The sequence below is a fragment of the Bidens hawaiensis genome, unplaced genomic scaffold, assembly GCF_021521415.1.
Source record: "Bidens hawaiensis isolate Kalapana, Puna unplaced genomic scaffold, B.hawaiensis_p1.1 tig00068866_1, whole genome shotgun sequence".
In the NCBI taxonomy this organism is placed as follows: Eukaryota; Viridiplantae; Streptophyta; class Magnoliopsida; order Asterales; family Asteraceae; genus Bidens; species Bidens hawaiensis.
The window spans coordinates 21,885-42,840 of NW_027502156.1; the positions used below are offsets into that span (position 1 = coordinate 21,885).

Below are 20,956 nucleotides of genomic sequence, written 5' to 3' on the forward strand. Positions count from 1 at the left end.
CATTTTTGCTTAACGGATTTTATGCTTCTGTACTTTTTGATACTGGCGCCGATCGAAGTTTTATTTCTCGCGCGTTTGAGCAGAAGCTTGCGCGACCGCGCAACGATTTAAAAGAAAATTTTTCAGTTGAATTGGCTAATGGCGAAACTGTTTTAATTAACTCAGTGATTAAAAATTGCACGCTTAACCTTAACGAAAACGATTTTCTGATCGACCTCATCCCCATGCCTCTTGGAAGTTTTGATGTTATTATTGGTATGGACTGGCTCTCGAAGAATCGCGCCGAAGTTGTTTGCGCCAAGAAGTTGATTCGCATTCCTCGAGAAAATGGTGATCTTCATATCTATGGCGAGAAACCCTCCAGTGGTCTTAAACTTATGTCTTGCGCCGAAGCCCGAAGGCTCATGCGGAAAAAGTGTATTGCATTTTTAGCCCATGTGGTTAAACCCGATGAAGGAAAGAAGAAGCTTCGCGATATCCCTGTTGTGCGTGATTTCCCAGAAGTTTTTCCCGATGATCTTCATGGTATCCCTCCCGCTCGTGAAGTCGAGTTCCGTATTGATCTTGTCCCTGGTGCTTCCCCCATAGCCAAATCTCCTTATCGTCTTGCGCCCGCTGAGATGCAAGAATTGGCAAGTCAACTTCAAGAGTTGACCGCTAAAGGATTCATTCGCCCTAGCTCTTCGCCCTGGGGTGCTCCGGTGTGTTCGTTAAAAAGAAAGATGGTACGTTTCGCATGTGTATTGATTACCGCGAGTTGAACAAACTCACCATTAAGAGCCGGTATCCCTTACCGCGTATTGACGACCTCTTTGATCAACTCCAAGGTGCCTCTTGTTTCTCCAAGATCGATCTCCGCTCTGGCTATCACCAGTTGCGCATCCGCGATAAAGATATTCCCAAGACTGCTTTTCGAACTCGTTATGGCCATTTTGAATTCTTGGTCATGTCCTTCGGTTTAACCAACGCACTCGCCGTTTTCATGGATCTAATGAATCGGGTGTGTAGGCCTTTCTTGGATAAATTCGTGATTGTGTTTATCGATGACGTTCTGATTTATTCTAAGACCAAGGCCGAGCATGAGCAACATCTTCGGTTGGTGTTGCACAAGCTTAGAGCCGAGCAGCTCTTTGCTAAGCTCTCCAAGTGTGAATTCTGGTCTGATGAAGTACAGTTTCTTGGCCATGTTGTGAACAAGATGGGGATTCATGTCGACCCATCCAAAATTGAAGCAATCAAGAACTGGATTACGCCGACCACTCCTACCGAGATCCGTTCCTTTCTGGGCTTAGCTGGTTATTACCGGCGCTTCATTTCGAACTTCTCAAAGATCGCATTGCCTTTAACAGCTCTAACGCACAAAGGTAAACCGTATATTTGGGGCTCGAAGCAAGAAGAAGCCTTTCTGACGCTCAAGCGTTTGTTGTGTGAAGCTCCTGTTCTTGCGCTACCTGAGGGTAATGAAGATTTTGTCGTGTATTGCGATGCATCCAACCAAGGTCTCGGTTGTGTTCTTATGCAACGAGGCAAGGTTATCGCTTACGCATCAAGGCAACTCAAGGTTCATGAAAAGAATTATACAACTCACGACCTCGAACTAGGCGCAGTGGTATTTGCCTTGAAGATCTGGAGACACTACCTTTATGGTACTAAGTGTATCCTCTACACTGACCATAAAAGCCTTCAGCATATCTTTGATCAAAAGGAACTCAACATGAGACAACGCCGATGGAACGAACTCATCAGCGATTACGATTGTGAGATCCGGTATCATCCTGGTAAGGCTAATGTGGTAGCTGATGCGCTCAGCCGTAAACCCAGCCAGCTTAACTGTATCTTGCCGCGCGCGCAGCTTCACTTTGCGCCGATTCAGAGCAATCTTGAATCACGCATTCGCGACGCGCAGCGCGCATCCATCAGTAATGGTGACCTTCGCGCCGAGTTAGCGTGTGGCGCGGAAGCGCACTTTGTCCCTAATCTGAGTGGAATTCTCTGCTATCTCAATCGCATCTGGATTCCCTTTGATGAAAATCTTCGCGCTGATATCCTGAGTGAAGCGCATAAATCTCGGTATTCTATTCATCCCGGCGCTGATAAGATGTACAAGGATTTGCGCATTACTTATTGGTGGCCCGGAATGAAAAAGGATATTGCTGTGTTCGTAGCTAAATGCCTGACTTGTTCTAAGGTGAAAACTGAACATCAACGCCCATCTGGTTTGCTCGAACAACCAGAAATTCCTACGTGGAAATGGGAAGGCATAGCAATGGACTTTATTACCAAGTTACCTTTGACAGCAAGCAAACATGATAGCATTTGGGTAATAGTGGATCGTTTGACTAAGTCTGCTCACTTTCTGCCCATTCGTGAAAACTACCGTGTTGAGCAACTCGCGCAGCTATATGTCAAGGAAATTGTCTGCCGCCATGGTACTCCTTTGAGCATCATATCCGATCGCGATGGCCGTTTTATATCTCGCTTTTGGAAATCTCTCCAATCCGCGCTAGGAACTCGCTTGGACATGAGTACGGCATATCATCCTCAGACTGACGGTCAGTCTGAGCGAACTATTCAAACTCTTGAGGATATGCTCCGATCTTGTGTTCTTGATTTTGGAGGTAATTGGGATTCGCACCTGCCTTTGATCGAGTTCTCTTATAATAATAGCTATCATTTCAGTATCGGTATGGCCCCATTTGAAGCACTTTACGGTCGTAAGTGCCGCTCCCCGATTTGTTGGAGCGAAGTGGGTGAAGCTCAAATCACAGGACCCGAACTTGTTCAAGAGACAACCGATAAAATCGCCAAGATCCGTGATCATCTGCTGACTGCCAGAAGCCGACAGAAGAGTTACGCAGATCGCAGGCGAAAGCCTCTCGAATTTCAAGTTGGTGATCTTGTTCTCCTCAAAGTGTCGCCCTGGAAGGGTGTTGTCCGCTTTGGGAAGAAAGGTAAGCTTGCTCCTCGTTATGTTGGTCCATTCAAGATTCTCGCGCGTGTGGGAAAAGTTGCCTACAGACTTGACCTGCCGCCCGCGCTCGGCAATGTGCATCCAACGTTCCATGTATCCAATCTCAAGAAGTGTTTAGCCGACGAGAACCTTCACATTCCACTTGATGAAGTTCAAGTTGATGAGTCTATGCATTTCGTTGAGAAGCCTGTTGAGATTATGGATCGCGAGGTAAAGCAAACCAAGCGCAGTCGCATCCCTATCGTGAAAGTTCGCCGGGAGTCCAAGCGCGGAGCCGAGTTTACATGGGAAAGGGAAGATCAAATGAAGATCAAGTACCCGCACCTGTTCTCTGCGCAACCTACTTCGAGATAAATTTCGGGACGAAATTTCTTAAAGTAGGGGAGACTGTGACATCTGACCCGATCCGATCCGACCCAGGTACCCGTTTCTCCGATCCGATCTCTTTCTTTTATGATTTAATATTTATTTATACTTATACTTTATTTTTAATAATAATAATATATTTTCCTTCCCGCCTCTTCCTCTCTTTTCCTTTCCTCCGTCCCGTCCCTCTTCTTCTCTCTTTCCGCCTTCTTTTCCCTCTTGTTGCCGTCCCGCCCCTTTCTCTCTCTTGTCGTCGTTCCGCCCTTACGCCTTGAACCTCCTTTTCTCTTAACTCTTTGCTTGTCCTTTGGTTCTTCCCGCCTAAGGATGTCTGCGCAGCTCCACGCGCCAGACTCCTTACAAGGAAGCCTGCGCGAAGACCAGTTGTTCCTGCGATACGCGAGGCGAACTGTTCTCGCAGCGCGCTAAGAAAGGTAGTTCTTCTCGCAGCGCGCTAAGAACGGTAGTTCTTCCCGCGACGCGCTAAGAATTGTAGTTCTTCTCGCAGCGCGCTAAGAATGGTAATTCTTCCCGCGGCGCGCTAAGGAGAACAGTCCTTCCCGCGGCGCGCTGTGGACTGTTCTCTGTCTGCCTTCGCCCTCGCGCGTGCGCTCGACGCCTTCTCGCGCTAAACCCCCCTTTGAGTCTCTTCTTCTGTTTAATCTAGTCGTTTACTTTTGTGATGTCTTATCTTCTGTGCTGTTGACCTGACCTATCTTATGTCTGAAAAGTTACTTTCGGCGCAGCATGCGCACCAACCCCATTGGTTGGCAGAAAAAGTGACTGACATTATCTTTTGAGATCTGCTTTTCCATGCTTGACCAGTACCTTTATCTGACCCTCCCATGCCTGTTTACTGTTACCTGTCAGCTTTTCCTTTGCCCCCTGCAGCTGCCATATTCTTTGATATCTTTTGCTTTTGGAATCTTTTACTTTTTGAGATCTTTTCCCCTTTTCTAGGGATTGTGTTCCCTAGGGTTTCCCTATAAATAATAATGTTATTTTCCTAACACTATACACACAAAACACTTAAACTCTCCTGTTCTCTCTTCCTTTGCTCCTTGCCGTTGTTCTCCCTCTGCCGCCTTCTCTCTCTGCCTCCGTCCTCTCTCCTGTTCTGCCCTGTTTTCCGGTAATCTATAATATATAATAATTTGTTTAAGTTACTTATTAATTATGCTAACTTATAGTCAAGACTTAAATCAAATCATTAAAACAATAATCTTTAATTATAGGTTAACTTGTGCTTGTTTAAAGTTGGTTCTTGCTTTATCTTTCACCGCACCGTTTATCAAGTGAGTAATCTCGTACCTAATCCCTTTTTATTTTTAATGTTTTGGGATGTTCATGTGTTCGTACAAACTTAGAGTCTTAAATTTGTTTATGAACTTTAGTCGCGCAGTAGCCCATGTGTTGAGGACGTTTACTTGGCTGTTTATTTGTATGTGTGTATCATTAACCGCTTTGTTCGGCCTATTCCGAAGTTTTCATGGATCCATTGGATGAACACGGGAGACCTATCGTTTACGGTTTTCTTTGTTTACACTTGCACAGATGTTTTCTCGTTTTTGTGCTCATTTGGGAGCACGGATTGAACTATGAACTATGATCTATTTAGGCTTGATCACAATCTGATTACACCCTTGTTAAACACCAGACATACACGTGTTGCGCGCAGATTTATTGTTATCTATGTATTGTATTAAACTTGATTTCTCACCAACACGCAAGTGTTTGACGTTTTATTTTAACACATGTTCAGGTTTGCTGTAGCTACATTTGGAGCTTGTGGACACGTAGGACGTTTTTACTTTTGGACCTAGATTAAAATGTAACAAGACAAGTTATTATTGTTCGAATATTTTGTCTTATAATATATTGATTTATGTTGATTTATGTTATCTTGTGTTTACGTTGCGCGTGCGCGAATGAATATATTTATTAAATATTGACATCCAATAGTGTCACGAGTAATGAAACAATATGTGGCGCCCCGATGTATAATCCGCCTTTGGTCGGGGTGTTACAAGCATGTGGATGAGGATATCCAGATGGAGCCTCCTCCGGCCGAGGCACACCAGCAGACTATTCCAGCGAGCACAAAGTCGGCCGATAAACCTTCATCATCAACTAACCCACATCTGAGAGTCTACAAACCCAAATTGACTTATCCTGGGGGGACTCCGATCGGGAAGAGACAAGGAGAAAAACTTCAAGTTCCTCGAACTTCTCAAACAGCTTCACCTAAACATTCCTTTCCTTGAGGCGCTTACTCAGATGACCAAATATGCCAAATTCCTCAATGACATTCTTTCAAATAAGGAGAAGCTGGCTGAGGTCTCTTCTATTCCGTTAAGTGTTGGGTGCTCTACAGTGTTGCAGAGCAAGTTGCCTGAAAAGATGGCCGATCCTGGGAGTTTCACGATTCCCTGCATCTTAGGCGACGATACGGTTCGACATGCTTTGGCCGATCTTGGAGCCAGCATCAATCTCATGCCGTATTCTGTATTCAGTAAGTTAGGTCTGGGCGAACCGAGGCCAACCCGAATGAGTATCCAACTTGCTGATCGTTCCGTGAAATATCAGCGAGGGGTGGTCGAGAACATGCTTGTTCGTATCAACAAGTTCATCTTCCCGGTGGACTTTGTCATTCTGGATATGAATGACGATGATAGTGTCCCGCTCATTTTAGGCCGACCATTCCTTACCACCGCACAGGCGTTGATCGACGTCCGTGAAGGAAAATTGATTCTGAAAGTTGGGGATGATAACGTCACTTTTAACGTAAGACAGTCACTTAAGCACCCCAAGTCGACGGACGACTCCTTGTATTTCGTTGACACCATCGTATCGCATGTGCGGGAGTTTTTCGCTGACATCTGTGGAGGACCTACCTTAGACCCACAGATCCTCGATAGGGAGATTTTAGAGGTCGAGATGGTTGCCCTGACCACTCAACCATTGATAGATGACGCCACGTCACCACCCCTAGAGTTAGAGTCAGCTGTTGAGATCGTGCGAGACAATCCAAGGGATCGACCCTCTGTTGAGAGCCCTCCTTCTTCCTTAGAACTTAAGGATCTACCCGATCATTTAGAGTATGCATTTCTGGACGAAGAGAGGAAGCTACCCGTCATCATCGCGTCTGCCTTGACGGAGGTCGAGAAGTTGAAGTTGTTGAAGGTGCTGAAAGCGCACAAGGAGGCGACAACATGGAAAATTATAGACATCAAAGGGATTAATCCCTTGTTCTGCACTCATAAAATCCTCATGGAGGATAATTTCAAATCCGTCATTCAGCCTCAACGGAGACTTAATCCGAAGACGCTAGAGGTCGTTAAGAAAGAAATCATCAAACTCTTTGATGCGGGAATCACTATTCCTGATGTGTAGTGAAACACACTTACTTTCCGTATCATTTTTATCATGTTTTAATTACTTTTTAGTTTAATTATTAAGTTTTATGGTTTGTTTATGCTTGTTATTACAAAGATGATTGTTTACTTGTAGGTTATGAAGTTTGGTGGAAAAAAGAGTTAAATTGAAGAGTTTAGGGGCTTAATTGTGCAACTTTCAAACTTATAAGTCAAGGCCCGACCCAAGCCCACTTCTTAAAAGCCTTTTATAATATTATATTAAGTTAATAACACTTGTTACCAGCCATTATCTAGTCCATAATCCCGAAATACAGCCAAGAACCCTAAAACCCTAACATCAGCCAACTTCCGATCAGAAGTCAGCCGGCAAAAGAAGAAAGAAAAAAAAGAAAGAGGCGGCTGTTGAGGGGCTGTTGGCGGCTGGAGAAGGAAGAGGAACATCGGGGCAGCAGCTAGGGATCAATAATAAGCATAAATCTCAGCCATAATACTTAGTAAAACATTCATAAACTTTACTTTTTGTTCAAGAACCCTAACTTTGTTGATTTAGTCTTTTGCTTTGAATTGTTTTGCAATTGATTGGTAGTTTGTCTTGTGATTGATATTGTTTGGATCTTGAATGAGTTTGATTATGTTTATGATGATGTTTATGATGTTTTTCTTGAGTATGCATGGCTGTCCAAAATCAATGAGTAGCTAAACTTGTTTGTTCTATCTATGATAGATGATTGTTGAGTGGTTTTGACTTGTTTAATGGATTGTTAATGTTCAAGACTTAAATTATTGATGTAAAGTTTAACTAAACCATGAATTAGATTGTGTGTGATGGCTGTGTTTTATTTGTTATTACTTATAATCCTCTTGCATTAGTTAATTGAATTAGTTTTGATTAATTGATTGCTTGTTAAACTCTTGACTTGGTGTTTCGGGTTTATTTGCGGGGTGTACAACCGTAGGGATAAGTGGGTAATATACATCATCTAAAATCAGTTAAAATACATCTTCTTTGAGACCGAGAGGTGATAAGAAGTAATATTGTCTTGTTGCTTTTACTTGTTAGAATTAAGACCGCGCGAGAGCGGGTTTTTGTCTTGTCGAGTTTGAGTGTTTATGTGCATTAGTTGGTTTAATTTGGGTTAAGTTAAATTGTTCCTCTATCCTTGGTTTCGTAGTATTCGTTTCCATTAGGCTAGTGTGTCGGTGAGACCGAGAGGTGAGTCGTCATTTGAACACGTTAATAATTGTTTTTCCGGTTTATGCTTTAAAATCAACTAAAATAAGTTAGAGATTGTTAGAGAGACTGAGAGGTAATTTGACTTTCTTAAACAAGTTTTAGTTGTGTCATCTTTTATAATCGGTGTCGTGAATATTTTCAATCCATTGTCTTGTTATTTCTGTCAACATGATTCATTCCTAGGTAGACGTTTTTATCACTGCAATCAAAGTTTTCTAAAAGTATTTTGTCAAAAGTTTTCATTTAATTAAGTTAAGTAGTTTAATTAATTCTAAATATTAAAAATCATTTAAATATTATTTTGGTGAGTCTTGGTTAGAGTTTCGTAATTAAAAACGTTTTCACGTGTCTTCGAGTTCGATATCCGGACTTTCCTTATCTGTGCTATACGCGACCGGTACACTTGCCGTTTGTGTGAACTAGGATAGATTGTTTGGTTTTTAAATCTTAGTTGCGACTTGTGTTTTATTTATATATATATTTTCGCACATCAATTCCCATCTCTGATAGCGCCTGGGGGAGTCCGGTCCAAGTGGTTTCGAAGAAGGGTGGTATGATTGTTGTCACCAATGAAAGGAACGAGCTTACTCCCACTAGGACCGTGACTGGTTGGAGAGTCTGCATCGCCTACCGCAGGCTGAACGATGCCACTAGAAAAGATCACTTTCCTCTACCTTTCATTGATCAGATGCTTGAGCGTTTGGCGGGTCAGCAGTACTACTGTTTTCTGGATGGTTTCTCCGGGTATTTCCAAATGCCGATGTCTCCCGGCGATCAAGAGAAAACCATATTTACCTGCCCCTACGGCACGTTTTCCTATAAATGTATGCCCTTTGGACTCTGTAACGCTCCAGCTACTTTCCAGCGATGTATGTTGGCAATCTTTCACGACATGATCGAGGATTCCATGGAGGTCTTCATGGACGATTTTTCTGTCTTCGGGAATTCTTTCGATCATTGTCTCTCCAACCTTGATAGGATGATGGCTCGTTGCGTCGATACCAACCTAGTCCTCAACTGGGAGAAGTTTCACTTCAGGGTACGCGAGGACATTATTCTAGGACATAGGATCTCAAGTGCGGGGGTCAAGTTCGATCGAGCTAAAATTGAAACCATTTCTAATCTTCCCCCCGCCCACTTTTGTGAGATCCATCTGTAGCTTCTTAGGTCATGTTGGTTTCTATCGCCGGTTCATCAAAGATTTTTCGAAAATTGCAAGACCGATGACCAAGCTACTAGAGAAAGACGCTCTATTTGTCTTCTCTGAAAATTGCAAGATCGAGGTGTTTGATATTCTAAAAGACAAACTCGTTAACGCCCTGATCATGATTGCTCCCGACTTGTCTTTGTCATTCGAATTGATGTACGATGCGAGCGACTATGCCGTAGGAGCAGTGATTGGACAGCGGAAGGAGAAGCACTTCCACCTGATCTACTATGCAAGCCGGACCTTGAACACTGCTCAAGAGAATTACACCACCACCGAAAAAGAGTTGTTAGCTGTGGTGTTTGCATTTGATAAGTTTAGGTCATATCTTGTTCTGTCCAAAACAGTTGTCTACACGGATCATGCTGCTATTCGTTATCTTTTCAGCAAGCAGGACGCTAAACCTAGTCTCATCCGATGGATCCTGCTGCTTCAGAAGTTTGATATCGAAATCCGTGATTAAAAGGGGGCGAGAATGTAGCAGCCGATCACTTGTAAGAGCCGAGATTGGAGATGATGGGGTCATCATCAATGACCATTTCCCGATAGAGAATCTTATGTTTGTTAGAGCCCAGGATGACGGCTACCCGTGGTTTGCCGATATCGCAAACTTCCTCGTCGATGGTTCCCTCCCTAGGAGGATGTCTCACCAGCAAAAGAAGAAATTCTTTGCTGACGTAAAGTTCTACATCTGGGACGACCCATTTCTTTTTCGTATAGGTGATAATCAGCTTTTGAGGAGATGTTTGGATGTTGAAGAAGGGTGGTGGATTTTGAGCCACTGTCATGAGGGACCGACAGAAGGTCACCATGGTGCCGTTCTTACTACTAAGAAGGTCTTCGATTCAAGATTCTATTGGCCTTCGATTTTCAAATATGCTCATACGTTCGTCAAAAGCTGTGACCGATGTCAGCATGTCGGTAACATCTCATCCCGAAATGAGACGCCCCAAAATACTATTCAGGATTGCGAGGTTTTTGACATTTGGGGTATTGATTTTATGAGCTCGTTCTCGTCGTCTAGAGGGAAAAAGAACATACTTGTGGCAGTTGATTTCGTCTCCAAGTGGCTCGAGGCTAGAGCCTTGCCCACTAACGATGCCCTAGTTGTAGTGAGATTTCTGAAAAATCTTTTCTCTCGTTTTGGTGTACCGAAAGCCTTAATCAGCGATCGAGGTACTCACTTCTGTAGCGCGCAGATGGAGAAGGCGTTGCAACGCTATCGGGTCACTCATCGGCTTGAGACTGCCTACCATCCACAGACTAATGGACAGGTAGAGGTGAGTAACCGAGGCATTAAACGCATTCTTGAGAAGACGGTTAGGCTAAACTGGAAGGATTGGTCTGAAAAATTAGATGATGCTTTGTGGGCTTTCCGTACAGCGTCCAAAACTCCGACAGGTTCCACACCGTTTCGGATTATTTATGGGAAAGTCTGTCATCTGCCTGTTGAGTTGGAGCACCGTGCTTCTTGGGCGCTTCAAACAATTAACCTTGATCTTTCGACTGCTGGATTTCACCGTTTCCATCAGATACATGAGTTAAAGGAACTTCGGGATCATGCCTATGCACATTCGTACAAATATAAGCTAAAAACCAAAGAGCTGCATGATAGGAAGTTGAGAGGTGATAAACAGTTCAAGTGTGGGGATCGGGTTTTGCTATATAATTCCCGATTACGATTATTTCAGGGAAAGCTGAATTCCCGATGGTCAGGCCCGTTCACCATTACTGAGGTATTCCCGTATGGCACAATTGAGATTGAATATGAAAGCGGGAAGCTTAAGGTGACGGTCAGAGGTTGAATCACTACATAGGCGAGTCAGTAGCTAATCAGACATTCGAGGTGCTCTACCTTGACTCACTCACCGAGGTGTAGACATGTTGGATGCATCACTCGGGAGATGGCCCGAGTTGTAGAGTGTGTTTTATGATTTTCATTATTATCTATTTTATTTATTTTATTATTATAAAAAAATAAAAAATAATAATAATAAATTAAAAATTAAAAAATACAAAAACACAAAAAAAATGTTTATTTCTTATGTTTTTTGCTTTCTGTTTTGTACGCCGCTACATGCGAGCGAGTATGAGATATTGCAGGTATTATTATGCGCATTGTAGCTCTGATAGCGTTTTGGAACTGGTTCTCCCGAGGTTGCGGCCGCGAATGAAATGCTATACGGTCGTTCGATTCATACAGAGCTGGTGAAGATTCTGCATATAAACCAGGGGAGTAACCTGTTCTCCGTTTTACTTTTGAAAATTTTAAGTTTTATTTTTATTTTATTTCTTTTCCTTGTTCTCATCGAGGACGATTTCGTTCTAAGTGTGGGGATGAGAATTTATTTTACTTAGTTGTAGAAAAAAAAATTATTTAAAACAAAAGAAAAAATAATAAAAAAAATAAAAATTGAAAAAAAAAGTTTTAGAGTAAAAATGTACCTTGAAAATTGTTTTTCTTTTACATTAAGCAGGAAATGATATTATTACCGTTGAGTTAACAAACTCTCGAAATTTTTGAAAAATATAATATAATAATAAAAAAGAAATGGTTTGCATATCTGATTTGGGATGTGTCGGTAGGCCCAACTAGCTTTGATAGTCCTCTTTAGCAGTTTTTATATATATAATAATTTGAAAATAGTGAAACCAAATTTCGATGCTTAGGGAGGATTACCATAATCTGAAACTTTGAGATGGTAAGACTTAGATGCACTCAAACCAGCACACCATCACATGTCCACTTTTTTACGAGCTTAGAAATAGTTATATACTTTAGGGTGATATAAAAAAAAAGAAAGATAAAGAGGGAAAAAAAAGAAAAAAAAATATGTTATGAAAGTTATGTGTATTATGAAAAGTTATTCCAAGAAAACAAATGCTTATGAGAAAGTTATGTATTGTAAAATGCCAAAGAAGCATTCTCTAAAGTTAGTAAATGAGGCCAAAGATGCACATACTAGACGGGACTTAGAATTTACGTGTTACCAAGGGGATAGTGACTCTGAGGATACACTATTGGGGCTCGAAGGTTCTTAGTCAATAAATATCAAATTAGGAATTTATAGGACAAACTCCAATAATATTTAGGAATAGCTCGTACGAGTTACGACCTCCACAAGACCATTCATCCATCAAATTTCACCTAGTGCATCTAATTAGTACCATCAACGAGTCCTTGGCTTATGGTGATTTGTCGGAGCAGTATTCTTCGACTCTAGTCTTCTAGCTCTCTTTATCTGGGATGGGGTAGGTGTAGCCTTAATTTTTGGACTTAAAACGCTTAATGCAATTGGGGGCTTGATAGGTTAGTGGCTGGGTTTAAGTGGACAACAATACTGGCAATCGCGGTCAATATGTCGAGCTGTTTCTTGTGCTTTAGTAATGTTAAATAATATGGGAGTTTGTTGTTTTCACTTGGTTATGATCCTGTGTAGAGGGACGAAAAAGTCTTAAGTGTGGGGATGTTTGATGTGTTATAAAACACGCTTATTTTCCGCATCATTTATCATGGTTTTAGTCGTTTTTATATATAATATTTAATGTTTCTTAACTTGTTTTAGTATGGTCTTACATAATTATATATTTTGTAGGTTGCGTTTTTAAAGAAGAAAAGAACCAAGTTTTTACAAGACTTAATGGGCCTTTATGATCAATGTTTGAATAACCAAGTTAAAGCCCGACCCAAAATCCTATTAGTGTAAACCCTTACATGCATATTATATATTAAAACATAAAAAAAACCCTACACCCTTGCATACATCTCCGATCGGCAGTAGGTTTTAAAGAAAAAAAAAACAATTTTCAACAATCTTGGAGATTTGGTCAAATAAGGTGGGCGGCTAATATTGTAGCAAGAGTTGTAAAGTTTTTGTGTTTGTGGCTATGATTTATTTCACGGAAGCAACAAAGGTGGACAACACACCAAAAGGAGAGAATATTATTTTTGAAGGTTCTGAGAGCCAAGGGGAGTCGGGACGGCAACGCAATAGGGAACATTATTTTTCTTCAAAGTGGTTTGCATTATTTATTTTATAAGTTCATCTCCATATTTCTTGATATGATGATTATGACTTTTGAATCTATTAAGTTTTCTTTGGTTATGATTATTGGCTAAATCTTTTGCACTACCTAGGTTGAGATGAATATTGATGTTGTTTGACGGTTTATTTGGTTTTAATTAATTACATGACGTATTATTATTGAAAAGCTTTATTTAATTTAATTTTTGATGTGTTAAAATATTGTTTTTATATAATTTGTGCATGTGATTCCCCTTATTGCCTTGATTGATTGATTTTGTATCATCTGGTTAGGGTTATTCGGTTAGGTCATAGACTTGGTGTAACACCCCGTAACCGCAGCGGAAACGTACACGGGATGCAACAGACACATCTGATATCAACAGCATTGCTTATAAAGAAAATACCACTACATTAATTTATAACATATTACATTGTTGCGAGTTTCATTACTGTCTAGGTGTTACACACATATTTTACCGATAAGACATTAATAAATTCATTACAAAACATAGAGCAGCAAGCTTCCAACAGGTAGCACAGATAGTTAAGCACACATCAATCAATCCAACTTGGGCATACCTAGAAAACATGTAAAGAAAACGGGTCAACTACGAATAGTTGGTGAGTTTCACTAATTTAAATAAACACTGACAAATCATTTTAATAATCATTTATTAGCAATATAATCATGCTGGGAACTATGTTACCCCAGAACATTTCCATTAACTTTCTGGGAACTATGTTACCCCAGAACAATAATAACCCCTGGGAACTATGTTACCCCAGAACAATAATAACCCCTGGGAACTATGTTACCCCAGAACAATAAAAACCCCTGGGAACTATGTTACCCCAGAACAATAACTACCCCTGGGAACTATGTTACCCCAGAACAATAATAACCCCTGGGAACTATGTTACCCCAGAACAATAAATACCCCTGGGAACTATGTTACCCCAGAACAATAATAACCCCTGATAAACAATTTATTTATTCTGTGCATCAAACCATATATATATAAATATACAAGTATTTCCATACGATCGGTATGTACTTAAATACTTTAAATAAGACATGTTTTCCGCCCCGGGAAAATATAATTAAAACAATTCATTAAAAGGGGCTCGTGAAAACTCACCTTTCTGTGAGTCGGTGAGTAATATAAGGAACAGCTACGTGCCTGGATCTGTAATATAATATCTAGTCGTTACTATATAATTCTCATAACTTAAATACGTATCAATCGGTACATCTGGGAACATTGTTAACCCAGTACTGTACTCGATTCGGGGACAATGTTAACCCCGTGACACTTCTAAGGACTCAGATTGTGACATTGCTTAGAGTTTGACAGTCAATTTAGTTAAGGTGATGAAATTATAGCTCGGTTTGACACCCCGTTTGGCCGTGGGGCCCGTTTCCGGTATTTCGGTGCCGGAAACGGTAAAATCGGGTAAAATTACCCAAATCATCCGAATTATTTTCGGATGATTTATTTTTACCTAAATTACTTAGATTTATGAAATAGTCCATTTTTAGAGTTTTCATGTACCAGTCAGCTCGCTTATGCGAACTTTGCCGGTTTACACGTTTTAAGCTTTAAAAACTTGTTTTTATGTTCTTTTTAGCACAAATAATTACCCGATTAGTCTCGGGTCTTGAAATTTTGCACAAAACTTAATTTGACAGTAAGGAATTTTGTAAAATTTTTCCAGATTTATTTTCTTATATTTACATTTTTTTATTTATTTTTAAATCCTATTAAAACACTAAATATATCAAAAATACCAAAACACTTTAGAAAAATCCCAAATTTTTCTGGGATGATCTCTATCATCCTCATAACTTCCTGGAATTTTTCTAGATTTATTTTCCTATATTTACATTTATTTATCTATTTTTAAATCTTATTAAAACACTAAATATATCAAAAATACCAAAACACTTTAGAAAAATCACAAATTTTTCTGGGATGATCTCTATCATCCTCATAACTTCCTGGAATTTTTCCAGATTTATTTTCCTATATTTACATTTATTTATCTATTTTTAAATCTTATTAAAACACTAAATATATCAAAAATACCAAAACACTTTAGAAAAATCACAAATTTTTCTGGGATGATCTCTATCATCCTCATAACTTCCTGGAATTTTTCCAGATTTATTTTCCTATATTTACATTTATTTATCTATTTTTAAATCTTATTAAAACACTAAATATATCAAAAATACCAAAACACTTTAGAAAAATCCCAAATTTTTCTGGGATGATCTCTATCATCCTCATAACTCTCTGGAATTTTTCCAGATTTTAAAACTTATTTTTCAAGCCATTTTCACCCAAAACCGAGCTAGAAAGCCCTAGAACTCGTTTCACCGAAAAGCCTACTTAGACTTTTCCAACTGAGCTAAAATTTTGTGGGTGACTTTTATATGTTATAAAAAACTTATCTTAAATTTTCCGGAATTTTTCATCATGTTTTGCTATTTTTCACTATTTTTGGCCAAAACCGAGCATTAAATTCACCAAATATTCATCTTTTATCCAAAAATTACCAAAAATTCACAGATCTCATATTTTCATGTGTAGATCATCTCTGTGAAATTTCGTGACCCGACTCTAAGCACACGAAAATCTGTCCAAATCTCATATACGCACTAAAACCGAACTATCTTGTGTTTTCTAGCTTTAGATCGCAAGGATCTCGGTTTCTAGCCTTTGCTAGCCGCTAGACACAACACTTACAAGCCCCATAACACTATACCAAGCAAACTATACCAACAATCAAACCATTTCTTTCATAGTGTCGGTTTTTAAGTAAAAACAAAGGTTTTAACCGTAGAAATCCATTCCCGACTCTTTTTACTCATTTCTTGGACCATGATCCCTTGTATAACATGTATACATCTCTTGATCATGCAAGAGTCGGTTTCATCTCGGGTTTTCACCCGTCTTTCACATGGAAAACTCATTTGACAAGATTTCAACCGTAAAAATTCATTCTAAACACTTTTAACTAATTACTTGGATCAAGATCCTTTGTATAACTTGTATACATCCCTTGATCACACGAGAATCGGTTTCATCTCGGGTTTTCACCCATTTTTCATATGAAAACCTCCTTTTCTCAAGAATTATGAAATTAGAACAAGAATCAAGCTTCAAAACATGTATATACCTTGGAGATTTTGGTAGAAATCAAAGGGAATGGGATGGATGAAGATGAATGTTGAGAGGATTTGGAGTTAGATAGTTTAGAAAAAAGAAAAATGTGATGTGTGTGTGTATAACCATAGGGCCGGCCAAGTTGTGGTGGGGGGGTGGGGCCCTCTCATCAATTCTAGGCCACATATTTGGATTACACAATCCAGATAATGTTGTGGATAATCTGGTTCAGTTCGTTTCTCGTTTAAACACGTAATTCGGCTTAAAACGAGCCTAAAATGGTCGTTTTTCGGGTCAAAATGAAATTTACATAAAACTGATTTAAAAACTTAGCCCATGACATTAAAACATCATATTATTAATAATTACGCATCTTTTTCGGCTTGATTGATCGTCTCTTGCTTGGTTTGGTGTTAAAGGTTTCGTTTAGCGTACCGACGTACCATTAAATCGAAATCCTTTTTCTGTGCTATAATTCACCTATCCCGAAGCATTAATACTTCGTAAATATCACTAAACATTATATACTTCGTCTATGATGAAATTCCCGATTCGTTCGGGTTTCAATAACCGATCATTGATTAATTGTAATTCCAATACGATTCACTATATAATTGAGTATGATTCATACTGTGAACCATATATATTCGTATCAATGTGCTATAACTCATATAATCATTATTAAATAACACGTAAATAGTATATTCCGGCTAGGGTATACCTGGATTTGCCGGAATCGTTACACTTGGTGTTTTTGATATGTTTGTGGTTAGCGCGACCATAGGAATCTTGAGTGTGTTTAATTATTAAAATTCAATAGTTTCACCTTCCATGCGACCGAGAGGTAATAGGGAGTCGGTTTGTCTCGCGTCATTGTTCGGTTAAGTTAGAATTGCGCGAGAGCGAGTTTTGGTCTTGTCCGGTTTAGTTTTGCGTGCAAATATTTGTCTTAGATTGAGTTAAATATTGTTACCCCTTTATCCCTAGAATTGTTAGTACCAATTTTTAGCGGGTTTTTTGTCGTTGAGTCCGAGAGGAGATGCGTCATTAGGGTACCTTAGTAATCTTTTTACCAGTGCATTTATACAATCTTCTTAGATTTGTGAGGGTTAGTTGGTGAGACCGAGAGGTGATCTAGCGAACTTTAATGAGCCTTAGTTGATTATTTTAAGATCCCGGTGTCGTGTGATTAGTTAATTCCGTTAGCCGTTGAACCTTTAATAGGATTCTTGCCTAGGTAGTCCTTTCTCCACATTTGTTAAAATCCCATTAGTGCCGTTAAGTTTTCCAGTAGTTTCGTTAAGTTAAGTTAAGTTAGTTTTAAATTAATTAAAATAAAATAAGATAAAATCAATTAAATATTTTAAGGTAGGACTTGGATTAGAGTTTATAATCTAAGCTATTCTCACGTGTCTTCGAGTTCGATATCCGAACTTTCCTTATCTTTGCTATACACGACCGGTACACTTGCCGTTTGTGTGAACTAAGATAGATTGTTTGGTTTTTAAAGCTTAGTTGTGATTCGTGTTTATTATTTATATATTTTCGCACATCAACATGCATTATGATATAAAAATTATCACTCAATAATTTGAATTCTTACCACATTCAGTGTCTCAAAATTTGAATTCAGTATAAGAGTCAAAATAGTATTTATATTTAAAAATCTGTTACAAACTATCTACTTTCCAAAACCTTTTATTTTCATTAATTGCATTGATTGATTGATAATACTTTTATCAAAATATTATACATTTACTATAATTATTAAATATGTTTCTGTTATATATATTCAAAATATTTTTTCGTAAATTTGTAATCATTAATTGATTTAGTTTTTTATTTCAATTTGTTCTTAATTAAGTATAATTATTTATTTTTTTATGTTAATTTTCCAAAATAACATCTAAGCGCTTCCTATAAAAGTCGGTCACTACTTATTCAATCTTGACAGCTTACATTATGAGTTTTATCAATCGTAAAATAAACGTTCTTCAAAGGTTAGTTCACTATTATTTAGTAGTTCACTATTATGGTTGATTTGATTTTGCGTGGATTTTGATCCAACCACTTGTTAGTTGGATGCAAATAAAAAATGTTATGAATATTTAAGTCTTGATTTTGTTGATATGTTTTACTTCCCTTTTTACTTTCTTTTTCTTTTTTTTTTTAGAAATTCAATTTAGTGGGACAACGCCACCAAAACATTTAGGGAATTGGGAGTTTATAAATGATGTTTAAATATTGTACTTTATGTTTATGTTATGTTATGATCGGTGTACTCATCATATGCATTTTTTATTATAAAAAAAACTTATATAATAGTTGTACATATTAAGTACTAACGTTTTGCTTATTGCGCAGGAAATGTAGTTATTATCATATTATATGGTGAAGTCAAATTTTCATGCCATATGTACTGCTAACTATGGTTCCAATCTATTTATTGTTAACTCCAACAGCTGGTTAGATCTTTCATATTCATAGTCTTTCCTTTTTCTTCATTTAGAAATTAAGCATCTCACCATTATTGTTATTTTAATACTGTGATTTTGTAGTTAAGCGTGTTTGTTAAATCACGAACTTATCTTCAATATCATGTTTGCAGTCATTCAGATACGTTGATCGGTATTCTCACAATGTGTTGGCTGTGGGATTGAGGAATTGTGTTTATCTTTGGACTGCTTGTCGTAGGTGAATTTAAAAGTGATTAAATGTTTATTGAATGAATTGATCTTGATTCTTGATAATAAATATTAATGTAAATGAAGGTAACAAAATTGTGCTAATGGTAAAGAGAAAATGGGCGATGTTTTTTACGTTGATGATGAACAAACATGAAACGAGTAAGTTTTGACACATATCAAAACTTTTGTTACAAGTATTTTAGATATTGGTTGGTTTTAGAAAAAGAAATTTTACTATGTGTTTATTTTAGTCAAGGAAATGTTGGTATTTTTGAAAAAGTTAAGGTTACATGTTGATTTTAAATGTATCAAGTAAATGCGGGTTAATTGATCACATTCAAAGTTTAGTTGAAAATTAAGGTTTGACTAAGAATTAGTTAATATTGTAGTTTACATCATTTGATTTGTTTCCTTTCAAATGCAATTAGGCAATTTTGAAAATACTGACAACTTTTGGATTACATAGCAGAATTAACAATATTGTTCATCTAAATGGTTCATAACTCAAGATTAGGGTCTATTAAGTCTCAATTTACCATCAGTTGGTCTTTGATATTTTGAGATGGGTTGTATCAGTTCAATCTTTTTTATTGGTCGTTTAGAATCACTGTAATGAACCTAGGATAAATGACGCTCCTATTTACATGTTGCCATCAATAATGATTTATAACTATCTACCTATATTATTAAAGCAATAAGATTTTTGGACACTTGTCTTCTTTCTATTGATCGGTTCATATATATTCCATATATACTATGTATTCTTCGATTTTCTTGGAATTTAAGCAATTTAAAGCTAAAATGTATTCAAAACTTAAATTCAAATAATTTAAATCTTCTGTTATGTTTTGCAAAACTGTTTTACAATAATAACTTGTGTTTGTTTTATTCATTTGATAATACAATTGCATTGGATAATCATAAATAAGCAGTAAATGCATTTTGGAGCGTTTGAAATCAATTCAACCATTTTCTATCAATAATTATGCCACAAAAGTGGTATGAAAGTAGATTATCAAATGTATTGACGTGTTTTAGTAAATTCACACAATCATAAATATACAAATAATTGTCAAAATGCAATTTCTAAATTCATTTGTCCAATGTGTGTTGTCAAATAAAATTATATATTCAATTAATTAGTAAATGCAATTTGTATATATTTTCTAGAAAAAATAAGGCACAACATATGTATCTAATCATATGAATAAATTTATTTACTTTCTTTATAATTTCAAACAACTTTTCATTGCAATGTAAACTTTATTAATTACTTTCTTTAGCCGATTCCAATCAACGTCTTTTGTAGTTTCCTAATTCAAGTACGGAAAGGTGGATAATATATATATATATATATATATATATATATATATATATATAAGTTTACACCTTTTATAGAATCATATGCAATACACAATATTGGTGGGTTAGATACTTTTACATAAATGAGTTTCTGATAATCTATGTCGGTTCAAGTTAGCCGACAGTCTTCATATCCAGTAGAGTAAGTTGTGTTATTATTGTTTTCTGTGTAATATTTCTAATTTTCATGTCTTTAATATCTTTATGAATACCAAATATAAATAACCTACAATTGTCACTAAAGTTAATAGTATTTGGTTTCCTGGTTTTCTAATTTGTCTGTTTTGTGTATTAAAAATCATTCATTAAGTCAGCAAAACTAAAAATCATGTTCTATAAAATTTTGTTTTTATATATATGTTGTTCATCTTTTTCATATACTAACCATATTATATTCTATTATAGATGTCTTCAAAATTAAAGAAAAAATAATTTTGATCAATCAACGTCTTCTAATAAAACGGGTAATTCAAACGGCTAGTCATTTTAATATTTTTTAGTTACCCTTTAAATGTTTTTTAAGAACACATTTTTTTGTAAATGTGCAGCTTCAA

The 20,956-nt window shown here is 37.6% G+C and overlaps 1 protein-coding gene across 1 annotated transcript; it reads left to right on the plus strand.

The window, feature by feature from the left end:
• Positions 1 to 10,354: 10,354 nt before the first annotated feature.
• On the plus strand, positions 10,355 to 10,960 carry LOC143605274 (uncharacterized). Its single transcript, XM_077081446.1, has 2 exons — positions 10,355 to 10,781; positions 10,872 to 10,960. The coding sequence occupies exons 1-2, from the start codon at positions 10,355 to 10,357 to the stop codon at positions 10,958 to 10,960; spliced, it is 516 nt and encodes a 171-aa protein (XP_076937561.1).
• The last annotated feature ends 9,996 nt before the right edge of the window (positions 10,961 to 20,956 follow it).